The sequence below is a fragment of the Podarcis raffonei genome, chromosome 12, assembly GCF_027172205.1.
Source record: "Podarcis raffonei isolate rPodRaf1 chromosome 12, rPodRaf1.pri, whole genome shotgun sequence".
Classification (NCBI taxonomy): domain Eukaryota; kingdom Metazoa; phylum Chordata; class Lepidosauria; order Squamata; family Lacertidae; genus Podarcis; species Podarcis raffonei.
In genome coordinates, this window is record NC_070613.1 from 55,340,924 (window position 1) to 55,353,950 (window position 13,027).

A 13,027-nucleotide genomic window follows, 5' to 3' on the forward strand; every position below is an offset into this window, starting at 1 on the left:
CTGTGAAAGGGACAACTGGGTTTGTAAGCCGGCTAAGCTGTTATCTCCCCCTCTGGAAAGAACTGTGTATCCAGAGTCTTTTTGGAGCACTGGTTTCTGTTATCGCCTGATGTGGAACTTTTTTCTAAAACGTAACGAAAACAGAAGAGTCTACATTTCAGAACTGTACAATTTAATAGAAAAAGGAAGCCAAACAACCAGCCCCTTTTAATGATAATATTAAGACCTCTCTTTGTGTGTGTTTTTCCTTCTCTCCAAACACAACATCCCCATTCCTCAAAATGCTGTTGTTTTTTCCCCCTTGCCCAATTGTAAATATTTGCCTGGCGTCAAGGAGAAGGAAGGGTGGTTATTTTTCATTTTGTTAATCCCTCGGCCAGTTCAACAATGATTTCTTTTTTTAACTTTGCTAACAAATGCATTTTACAAAGCAATTCTGCATCAGTACTTCTTAAATGAAACACATTTCTTGATCTGAAGCCTTAATTCGTGGACTGGATGCGTATTAAGGCCCAGGAAACATGTGCTGAGGTCCCCTTCACAGGTCTAGGGGGATAGGGTGCCACCAGGTTGCACTCAAACTGAGAAACAACCAGCACATATTGTCATAGAGTCCCTAAACACAACTGCTGCAATTTGCAAAATCCAGCAATCCTTTCTGGTACTACTATCCTAGACTAGCTAGATTTGACAGTTATGTACAACCAACTTCTCAGCTCAGGCTGATGACGGAGTGCTTTTCTCCAACATTTCTGCATAAACCATAGCTCCCTCTCTTCTTTCATTCTGACAATGGAATGGTAGCTTCATTTCCCCTGGCTGATATTGCACTTGCATGACGGTCCATAAAGCAAGCAGAATGTTAAGTGTTGCTGGGAAACAATGTGTGTCGATGTGGCAAGTCATTACATCGAGGAAGTTAAGTCTTTTAGAAGAATTCAGTGAACATTAACAGGATGCCAGTTTTAACGCCTGAAGAAAAAGATATGTATATGACAACAAACTGCTTTTACTATTTGAAAAGATCTGTAGCGCTACTAGTACATGCCATCTCCTTCTGACTAATCCTCAAAACAACCCCGTGAAGAAGTCACTGTTATACTAATTTTACAGATTATTATCTGTAAAATAGAGATGAGGTGAGTTCCTCCAATCCAATGTTTCTTAAGCTGCTGCATTTAATTTTGCATTTCTTTCCAAGTTTATATGGTATTATGTATTAGAACAGTTGTCTGCAAGGGGTTAAATGTGGGCACTTGCATGCATGCACTTACTTTAAAGCTTCAGCAGAGAAACGTAAGGACAAGGCGAATATAGGAATTCTGCTAACTAGATGGAGCACTGCTCTCATTGGTAGCAAGTGTCTGGGAATGCTCTGTCTTCTTGCCAGTACTTCTGCGTACTGACTGCATTTCAACCATGTAATATTTTTTGTACTAAATGTATATGCTGTCTTGGGACGCGGGTGGCGCTGTGGGTTAAACCACAGAGCCTAGGACCTGCCGATCGAAAGGTCGGCGGTTCGAATCCCCACGGCGGGGCAAGCTCCCGTCGTTCGGTCCCAGCTCCTGCCTACCTAGCAGTTCGAAAGCACCCCCAAGTGCAAGTAGATAAATAGGTACCGCTTTCTAGCGGGAAGGTAAACGGCGTTTCCGTGTGCTGCGCTGGTGCTGGCTCGCCAGCTGCAGCTTCGTCACGCTGGCCACGTGACCCGGAAGTGTATTCGGACAGCACCGGCTCCCGGCCTCTTGAGCGAGATGAGTGCGCAACCGTAGAGTCGGTCACGACTGGCCCTGATAGGCAGGGGTACCTTTCCCTTATATGCTGTCTTCCTTTGGAAAGCTCAGAATGGATTACATGAAGCTCTCAGTGGTCTCCCACCCAGGCACTGGTCCAGCCTGTATCTGCTGGGCTTGTTTACAACATTTAATGTGCCCAGACTTTCCACTGGGCTATTCACTTCTTCTGACTGCACACGGCAGAGCACTCAACTCACCTCTCTCTTCTCTTCCCCCTTTTGATTATGCACTATAACATACAGATCTCTTCTTGCACTCCAAAGTCACCCAAGATTGAATAACAAAATATATACATGTCCAGATATGCTAATTTCTTGAAACACAGACGCTGCTTTTAGCAATCCCAGGCACACAGCAATGCCAACAAGTTTCTCCAACACCCACATGGGCTGCTCCGTTGGCTAGGCAGGTCATCACTAACTATGCAGGCCTCTGTAAGAGTTATAGAAAGCAATTTTAGGATGCACTGTTGTTGTTTAGTCGTTTAGTTGTGTCCGACTCTTCGTGACCCCATGGACCAGAGCACGCCAGGCACTTCTGTCTTCCACTGCCTCCTGCAGTTTAGTCAAACTCATGCTGGTAGCTTCAAGAACACTTTCCAACCATCTCGTCCTCTGGCGTCCCCTTCTCCTTGTGCCCTCCATCTTTCCCAACATCAGGGTCTTTGATAGGATGCGCTATCAAATCACTTATTTTGTTTCTGAATTCACCACTCTCATGGTTAGGGCGAGATTAAACTGAGGGGCGGGGCGGATTTCCCCATCTGAACCAAGGCCTACAATGAAGTTGCCATGGGGTAGTAGCAAGGGCTTCAGAAATAAAGTGCATGTAATAGCTTGGATGGTTTGTGGTCACCGATCAGAGAGTGGAGGAGTAATCCGGTGGAAGGAGGGGCTGATAAATGAATGTGCTTCCTGAAAGCTACCCTCAAGAGGCAGATTGCCAGTGACCCTTTCCCCCTTTGCAGATTGCGCATGAAATCTCAACTGATATGAAATACACACGGAGACTCACTGTTTGTTTTTCTTACAAGTGAAACTGAGTATTTCCCCCCCAACCACATCTTGATTTCAATTTGGCAGCGCCACTGAGAGCCAGTTAAAATGCTTCAGAGGCGAGTTTATGAACACTTGTTATTGCAGGTCTTAGAACTTAGGCCGGCTTTAGAACTGATGGGATGCAGAGCTCTGATCCAATGCTGGTCATGTACCTTCGCCTAATATAACACAGAAACTTGGGGTAAGTTAAATCCAAACCATACTTTGGGGCATCAAAAATGCATCGCTGCTAAAACATCCAGGGAGCATAGTCTTCCTATGACAGCCATGGTGAGGCAGGATACAACCATTTTTGCTATCAACTCTGATACCTCTGGTGTGCAATAAACTTACGAACTCCTTATTCAGTAAGAGGCACAGCATGAAGCTGAAGATTACTTTTTCTGAGCTGCTGTGTGAGGTACTAGAGACATAATTCAGCATGTTCTTCAACATGGGAAAACTTTCAAGAATTTATTGAAACACACATTTCTGAAACTTTGCTCACTGTTTGTTTCTGTAGGATGAATACATTCCTGGAGGTAACAACTGAAGTATAAGCAATACAGTGTTCTACTTGCTAAAATGTAAATAAGTTAATTTGCAATTAATTAAAATCATACGAAGCTCTAGTTATCTTGTCAATTTTTACCCCAAAAATGTCCCTAAACACGTGGAGAATAATGGGTGTGTGGAAGTTTGAAGTATGCATGCATGTTTTAACGAAGTGGAGGCATTCTTTTGTCTATGGTTCAAAACACCTAGAAAGCGTTTCTTTGACAAATGTATCCTCTCCTGTAAGACCATATGGACAGAGAACAAGTTGCCAGAAATTCAGATATAATGTTGGGTGCAACTGCCTTGAGCCAAGGAAGTTTTCTTTGGGGAATTTTTAGGGATTGGGTATAGCTGATCATGGACACGGGTGGCGCTGTGGGCTAAACCACAGAGCCTAGGGCTTGCCAATTGGAAGGTTGGCGGTTCGAATCCCTGCGACAGGGTGAGCTCCCGTTGCTCGGTCCCTGCTCCTGCCAACCTAGCAGTTCGAAAGCACGTCAAAGTGCAAGTAGATAAATAGGTACCGCTCTGGCGGGAAGGTAAACGGCGTTTCCGTGCGCTGCTCTGGTTCACCAGAAGCGGCTTAGTCCTGCTGGCCACATGATCTGGAAGCTGTACGCCGGCTCCCTCGGCCAATAAAGTGAGATGAGCGCTGCAACCCCAGAGTCGTCCGCGACTGGACCTAACACTCAGGGGTCCCTTTACCTTTATCTTTTATAGCTGATCATGGGAACAATTATAGAAGCCAAGTCCACCCTACTACCAATAATAATAGTAATAATCAGGACTAGAGTTCATGTAAGCAGCAAAATCCAATGATGAAGTTTGTCCTGGCACATATCATATCACTTCAGGTTGTAGGTCAGGGTGCTGCATGTGAAATGTTTTCACTAAGAAAGAAGTCTCCCTGCACACAGAAAACCAATTCACCACAAGAAAGTGCCTTTTCTGTGACATGCTATTTTTCTGTGTATACAAGTATTCACTTATGCAGTTTCTTCCATTAACTTAACGCAGGGCATTCAGAAAAAACACATACTTTTTCACATATTTTGCAGAATATGTAAGCTGGATCTTTGAGTGACTAATAATAGCAGCCACTTTTTGTCCTCTCACATAACCTGTGGGTTGGCTCAGTTGCTTGAACACTATTAACTGTTTTGAAGCATAATTTTTATGGAATGGTATACCATTTATGTTCCAGGTCTCCATTTGCAAGCATGTTAGATGGACGCGGGTGGCGCTGTGGTCTAAACCACAGAGCCTTGGGCTTGCTGATCAGAAGGTTGGCAGTTTGAATCCCCACGACAGGGTGAGTTCCCGTTGCTCGGTCCCAGTTCCTGCCAACCTAGCAGTTTGAAAGCACGTCCGGCGGGAAGGTAAACGGCGTTTCCGTGCACTGCTCTGGTTCGCCAGAAGCGGCTTAGTCATGCTGGCCACATGACCCGGAAGCTGTACGCCGGCTCCCTCGGCCATTAAAGCGAGATGAGCGCCGCAACCCCAGAGTCGTTCGCGACTGGACCTAACGGTCAGGGATCCCTTTGCCTTTACCTTTTATATGGAACTCTGCCACACTTGCGAATTTGCCTGAGCAGTCAGAACTTGAAAGGGGCCACCAAACTGTGCAACAGCCTCCTGCGAAATGCTAGTGTAGATACAGCTCCTTGATTTACAGCTGGTGTGTGGAACCTCTGGCCCTCCAGATGTTGCTGAATGGCAGCTCTATTCACCACTGGCCATTGGCCATGCTTGATTAGGTTGATGGGAGTTAGAGTTCTGCAACATCTGAAGGATTCCCCACGCCTAGGTTTCAGCTTCAAGAGCCAATCCTATTACTTAGTCAGGCACTTCATTCCACAACAGTCCCGTCCCCCCAGAGCAACAAACCCAGCTCCTGGCTTTCCAAGTCAGCTGCCTCGTAACAAGCTGCCCAGAACTTCAGGGAGACAGACTTGACATCTTTCCGCAGGGCCTGCAAGACAGAGCTGTTCCGGCTGGCCTTTGGTTTGGACTCAATCTGACCCTTATGTTTCCCTCCCCTTATGGTTTTGATCTATGGGCTACTTTTAAAATGAGGCTGCATTTTATATTGCATTTTAACCTGTATTTTAATTTGGTTTCTTTTTCCCCCCTATTATGTTTTTTACTGTAATTTTACTGGTGTTAGCCACCCTGAGCCCAGCTCTGGGAGGGGAGGGCGGGGTATAAATAAATAAATAAATATAAATAAATAAATAAATAAATAAATAAATAAATAAATATTATTATTATTATTATTATTATTATTATTATTATTACAGCGCCTACAGTAGTAGCCAGATTTGTAAAGGCAAATGTCTGTACACACCAAACCATTAAGAAGAGAATTGCTTGGACAGCAAGCTGAATGACTCTCCAGGACTCTCCACATTCAAAGCAAATTGATACAAGCAAGTGCAGGTCTTTTGAACTAGTGACTAGGCTCAGGAAGCCAACGCTTAAGGAAGGGCTTCGCATAAAGTCCTACACAGGTCCCTATAATGCACAGTTTGTCTCAAAGGGGTGGTAAGAAAACTACCACTGCCCTTCCTGAAGGCTTCTGGTAACAGCAGCAGCTTTTGAAGGGGAGATTAATAAATACATGCCTTTTATTCAGATTTTTAATTGTATTAATATAAATGTAAATTAGTTCTGAGATGCACCAGTACGAGTAATAACAGCACGAACAAGAGCATTAAGAGGAATTTTGTAAGTGCAGCAACACAATGCTAAAAAATGGGGGTGGGAGAGGGCTGCTGCCATACAATATCCTTAAAGACATCATTGCATCCATTTCCATTGACATTAATGACCTGGTGTGGAGAAAGGAGCTCAAAAGAACTCCAACATCCTTATTTGGGCTGCACTGAATAGTGTTGTCTAGGCAACTCCATCACATTCTATGGTGAGTTTATGCTCCAAGGCCACAAAAGAATTCCATTTGTATAATTCCATAGTTTCGCCCAGATGTATGTTTTCCAGACTTTTGTTAACTAGGACATGGGTTGGGGGAGGAGACAGAGGAGGTTGGATTAAAACAGAAGGCACACTTTGTGGTTTCTTACAAAACGTACATATATTTATCATGTTCTTAATCAACTTCCATAAGAATGTGTAGGTGTCTATCTAATATGTGAAGATAATGACATTAACTTTTGGCATCTTCTCCTCCCCTTTGCTTGCTGGTCAATGCTCATTAAGGGAATCACACTTTCTGGGCAATGGAAACACTTCTAAGATTCATGATATACTGCAGGCTGTATCAGAAATTCCAACGAATCCTTTTTCCCTCCTGTGTGTAAATATCATTATCCATACATTGGCAGGCAAAAGGGGAAACCGATGCTACAAATACCCTCCCTGCTGCATGGGGCAAAGTGTGGCAGATGTCTGCAGTGTGCTGGGTTAATTTACATTTCAGCTCCTCTTGGGATATACTAGGGTACCGGGATACATGTTCTGGGAATCAGTGGCCAAGATAGCAACTTTAACCAACCATATACATTCCAAACATTGAAGAGGCTACTTCTGATTTTGTTCAGAAAACTGGAAAACTGTAGGATACAGTCCAATTCCACATGCCTACTTTATTCTCAAACCCAGAATGCATTCTGTGCACAGTTCATGATTTGTCATAAGCAAAAACGACAGTAACAAATGCCACTGCGAAGCTTCCTAAAGTGAATTGAATTGCACTACAAAAAAAACTGCACGCAACAAACAGTTCAAATGATCTGCTAGAGGCAAGCCAGGGGTGGAGAGAGGGAGGACAAACAAACCCAGGCTCATGTGGAGTGGCTGCATGAACAGCTTTCCTGTCTTAACCTATACTAGAACAGCAAGGTGTGTGTAGATTGGAGAAAAGATGAGATAAAGTGCTCCGACTTTTTGTTGGTGTGAAATTTCACTGATTTCAGGAATTGGACTGTTTGTTCTTGCTGTGCCTAAAGTGAAGGGCCTTGGATTCTGGCTTTGCAAAGAGACCTGGATCATTTTAGTAGTGTCACCACACTCATTCTAAGGTTATTTCCCTAGTCCAGAGAGGAGCTGCAGTGGGGGATTTCTACTTGCATGAAACAGCAAGTAGAACAGAGCTATCTCCACCACACATATGTAGCTGTCAAGGGCTATAACTGCAGCAAAAGTGAGGTTGCACAACTACAATGAAGCACTGTTTTGAACTGGACAGATTTCTCTGCATCTAGCAGTCATATCAAGGCTGAGCCATGGACTGCACTCCAAGTTTGGCCAGATAGTCAGAACTGAGGAAAACACAAAAGCACAAATGGATTAGAAAGCCTTTTGTAGACCCTTCTGTCCAGAAGAACCCAAGAACCGGCTTGGAAAGGCAAGTCTAGTCCAGTCCCTCGGAGTACTTCACTTTAACAGTTAAAAGGCATTCTGAAATTCGTTACGCTAAGTGCCAACTAGATGTCTTAAGTCACACAGCCAACAAGGAAAGCAATACTTTTAACTCCAACGTATTATCCATAGTTCTAGTTACAAGTAGGTAGCCGTGTTGGTCTGCCGTAGTCGAAACGAAATAAAAAATTCCTTCCAGTAGCACCTTAGAGACCAACTAAGGTTGTTATTGCTATGAGATTTCGTGTGCATGCACACTTCTTCAGATACCTGAGGAAGTGTGCATGCACACGAAAGCTCATAGCAATAACAATCTTAGTTGGTCTCTAAGGTGCTACTGGAAGGATTTTTTTATATTATCCATACAAATTCTAATACACCCTTCCTTTATGAAGAATTCATGAAATTGTATAAATCATCAATCTATAGAAAATTACAACTTAGTTCAACCAATGGCTGAAGAAGACACCCCAAATGCAGCAAATGTTCAGTTTAGGCAAAAAGTAGTTCCATAATCTTATATACATGGTTGTCTGGAAGGCAAAATGAGTATTAAAAACTGCCTATGTAAAATTTCGCGGATATGTAGAAATACACAGAATCAGCCACTTACTTGATCAATTTCCGTCAACTTGGGGAAGGCACCAGGCCATTCTATAGCCACTTTCACGATATCTGCGGGAGGTGGCATTTTTAGTTGTCACTGTTCTTCAAAGCTGGTGAAACTGAGCACTAAATGCTGCGGAGTGTCTCTGTTTCATTCGCAGCTGGAGGAAGAGAAAGAAGAGAGAGTACTGTTTAAAACAGATTCAAACACAAATACATCTATTTGCATCATTTGGCAGGTACACAAAAGGTGTGTATGTTTCTGAAAGATTACACATATTCACACACTAAAAGTTTGAAATTATTCAGTACTATATTGCACAGCATGCAACTAGACAATCTGCTCAAAAGATGGCTGAAGCACTAAAATGTACTGTGAACAGCAGCCATGCACTAGATAGTTTTTTTTTAAAAAAAAACCATAGAAATTATCTGAACTATATTGCTAGAGAAAGGCTGAAAAAAAGATTGAGCATTGCATTCCAGAGTTTTGGAGAACCAAAATAACCTGTTAGATATTCTAGTCCATCACCTTTCAAGAAGCATTACCCATGAAGTTATGACCAGAAAACATTTTCCCTTTAATTATGGCAATGATCCTTTGTATGTTCACAAATAGATCATTGCACTATAGCAACCAGGATGTCAGGAGGAAGGCAAAATAGAACAGCACTAGACGATGCAGCAACATCACTTGGAGAGAGTAACGCATTCAACTCATTATATATATAAAGCACTTCTGATTTGGAATATATGGGACTCATCCTTTAACGACCTATGCCTTCATGATCTAAAATAGCTTCATATAGTTACACTGCCATGCAAACCAACTGATGCTGTGGGCAGGATTTTTAAGGGCCAGTACCCTAGTCAAACCTGAACAGCATACAAGCTCCACTTAGAACTGTAGCAATATTCCATTAAAAAAAGGTTTCTAGTCATAAAGATGGAAGCTTGAAAGAAAAGAATAGTGAGTGTGAAAAATAAGATATTTAGATGTCCCTGCTGTAGGACTTGTAATTTAAAAGTCTGAATCATGAACTTCCGTTCAAATATCAATTTATGAGATGCTAGGACTTTCTCACTGTAACGGCATAAAGGCCAAGCAGTATCTGAAAGATAGCTTGGGAAATAGTGAACCAAGCACAACTACCAGAGGCTGCAGACTTTGAAGACTGTGGGGCACAAAGGTAGGGGCACCAATAAAATCATACATAGAATCATTTTTCCAAAGCCTTAGTCTTGATCATACAAGCCAGACCTACTTACCAGACCTGATAGGTCAACCACTACCTGCCTGACTCCATCAAGGGCTTTGTAATCCACCATGTTCATATAACACAATATACGTGCTTGGTCACACATGCCAAAGCACTATGAACTCATGAACTCCAAAGGAGGGGTGTCATGATTCCAGAGTCCAGCAATGACCACCAGGGCAGTGAATCAGAGATGGTAGTGTTACCATCTAAGGAACCAGACTACAAGTCCTGTCTCCAAGCCTGATACAAGAGAGTGGGAGCCCACTGAACCAGAGCTCACAGCACCAGGGTCTGCAGAATCAGAGCCAGGACACTCAAAGGCACCTTCTCCTGAACCTGAGGACCCAAACACCTTTTACACTGCCTCTCTAGTCCAACAGTGTAAAGTGCATCAGGTCAGATGCGATGGAGCACAAGGCCATAGGATGGCTCTTCTCCACATTTTTTTGTAGGGGCGAGGGAGAGGTGGACTGGAGGTTGGGATTTTAGTTCACATCCTACTCTTGTTGGACAAAGTGACTCATTGGGAGCTCTCCATGGTGCTGAGATGACCAGCCTCTCTGGCGCCTTGGATCAGTGGGACCACAACAAGACTAAGGAAGCTACTCTCCCTAACAAGTAGCTCACTCCCCCTGCCCACTCCTTTCCTCCTCCTTGTCCCCACTGTCATTGCTCAAAGGAAAAGCACTCTTCACATGCAAGATGTTACCAAATCATAAACTGGAAATGAAAATAAGGCTGCAGTCCTAAGCATGCTTAAAGGTAAAGGTAAAGGTACCCCTGCCTGTACGGGCCAGTCGTGTCCGACTCTAGGGTTGTGCGCCCATCTCAATTAAGAGGCCGGGGGCCAGCGTTGTCCGGAGACACTTCCGGGTCACGTGGCCAGTGTGACGAAGCTGCTTCTGGTGAGCCAGCGCAGCACACGGAACGCCGTTTACCTTCCCGCTAGTAAGCGGTCCCTATTTATCTACTTGCACCCGGGGGTGCTTTCGAACTGCTAGGTTGGCAGGCGCTGGGACCGAACGATTGGGAGCGCACCCCGCCGCGGGGATTCGAACCGCCGACCTTTCGATCAGCAAGTCCTAGGCGCTGAGGCTTTTACCCACAGCGCCACCCACGTTACTTGCAAGTTAATGCTGTCAAAATCAACAGAACTTAGTTCAGAGAAAATATGTTTAGGATGGGGGCAACGATGTGAAATACACCATTATTTCACTTTCAACTCTAAAATGTGGGACAAAGCTTCTGTCTGCTCCCACCCCCTCCATTTTTTATTTTGTTTTTTGATGCTGCCACTGGTGGGGGAGAACCCTCTGGCATTGCCTCCTCCTATGCATTTAAGCTAAAGGTAAAGGGACCCCTGACCATTAGGTCCAGTTGTGGCCGACTCTGGGGCTGCGGTGCTCATCTCGCTTTATTGGCCAAGGGAGCCAGTGTACAGCTTCCGGGTCATGTGGCCAGCATGACTAAGCCGCTTCTGGCGAACCAGAGCAGCGCACGGAAACGCCATTTACCTTCCCGCCAGAGCGGTACCTATTTATCTACTTGCACTTTGACGTGCTTTCGAACTGCTGGGTTGGCAGGAGCAGGGACTGGGCAATGGGAGCTCACCCCGTCACAGGGATTCGAACCACCGGCCTTCTGATCGCCAAGTCCTAGGCTCTGTGGTTTAACTCACAGTGCCACCCGCGTCCCTATGCATTTAGCATGGCATATAAACTAGAACGGAGTCTTTTCTCAGACCTTAAATCAACTTGTTTGAGTTCTAATATTCACACAACAGTCATCTTTTCTTCCTTCCTTTCCACCATAAAGAATCCATACCATCAGGAGTGTGGAGCGGTAGGGATGATATAAAGAGTTACCATCCACATCCCCGTCTCTCACTCTCCTCCGCATTTCTCTTATGAATACAGACGAGAATAGAATTGTGTTCACACCCTACTGGCTTCCTCTGCGGGAATCAGAGTAAAAAAAAGGAGGCATGTGTCTGAGCAACATACACTCCTCCTCAGTTAGGCATAAAGACAATTACATCAGCATGGGGGGTCTTTACAGAGCTAAGAATTTAGGTGTCTCCCCCCCCCTTGTGGTAAACATGGACCTCATTTTCAAAACCAATAGCCACAGTTCTACTTAGTTTAAATTTTAAAAGATTGGAGAAGGTAAAAAGTCTGACATATTAAGCATGTGTCATTCTGACAGCTAACCAAGATATGCAGCATTTGTGATTTTGGATGAGGCTTAGGCAACTGCAGAAGAATGCATTACACATCATCCCAAAGTTTGGCAAAAATTAGAAATGTAGATGCCAGGAGCAGTTTTTAAAACCAAAATAAATTACACCATTAAAGAACAAGCTCTGGGATTTAATGATAGTCAGTACATTGTGTATTCCTTCAGAAAAGTACGGTAATATCAAGCACACTGCAGCTTTTTGTGAGGGCCGGGATATCCTGCTGCGCTGCAGTAATTAACTCATAAGCTGAAAGGGTTGGGAACATCCCTGGTGCAAGTCATTAATAGGAAATGCATTAGTTCTCAATTTGCCTACAAGGCTCTGGGAGATTTAATTCAATACCTGAACTGTTATAGGCATGCATTGTAAACATATAATTTTTTTAGAGTGTCAGGTTTTGAGCTGGAGGGGCAGTATACCTGTATACTTCCCCGAATTTTGCTTTTGTTATAATATTCTTCTGTCTGTAAATAAAAGTTTACAGTGTGCATCCTGGGAGTGTGTAGTTTGCCTCTGAGTGGATGTGTTGCCAAGGATACACATGACTCAAGGCTATTTTGAGATATTTCCTCTGTTAGCTGCCCATATGTTAGTATGCAAGGACTGGGATCAGGGTTCCATCAAAAACATCTTTAACTATAAATCCCAAGACCACCTGTAGTAGACAAGCTGTCAGATTTGTCTGAATAGGCACCCACAGCTGAGTTAACATGCGACCAATTACTTGATTACAACCAGACCTAAGAGTACTAGCACAATGCAGGACATATGGTGAGGGGGGAAAACACTAAGAAGTGGATACCAAAACACATGCTTGGACAAAAGCAGTGTTCGAAATTAGCCAGGCGCCAGGCGCATTTTGCACCTGGCTTTTGACCACTTGCAACCAAGTGGCTCCTGACATCATCATCTGGGGATCGTTGGATCAGGACTGTTTTCACACACTAATACCCCAGCCTTGAGAATCCTATCAGTTATATTTTATCCGCACAATCAGAATGAATTTCTGGAATCAAATTGCTTTTTCTGTGCAGCCTGAGCAGGAGCAGTCACCATTAAGAAAAAGAGGTTGGAATAGGCCAATATATACTGTGTGTAGATTATCCCTAGATCAAGTGACTTGTCTTCTTTAAGTTCTCAAAGCTG

General features: G+C 43.8%; 1 protein-coding gene across 4 annotated transcripts in view; it reads right to left on the reverse strand.

Moving 5' to 3' along the window:
* Nucleotides 1–13,027, reverse strand: part of ELMO1 (engulfment and cell motility 1) — a 283,672-nt gene that overhangs the window by 233,319 nt on the left and 37,326 nt on the right. For all 4 annotated transcript variants that reach the window (XM_053409945.1, XM_053409947.1, XM_053409946.1 and 1 more), the window contains exon 2: nt 8,388–8,541. In XM_053409945.1, coding sequence (XP_053265920.1) covers nt 8,388–8,465 — 78 coding nt within the window. In that variant the 5' untranslated portion in view covers nt 8,466–8,541. The remainder of the gene's footprint in view (nt 1–8,387; nt 8,542–13,027) is intronic.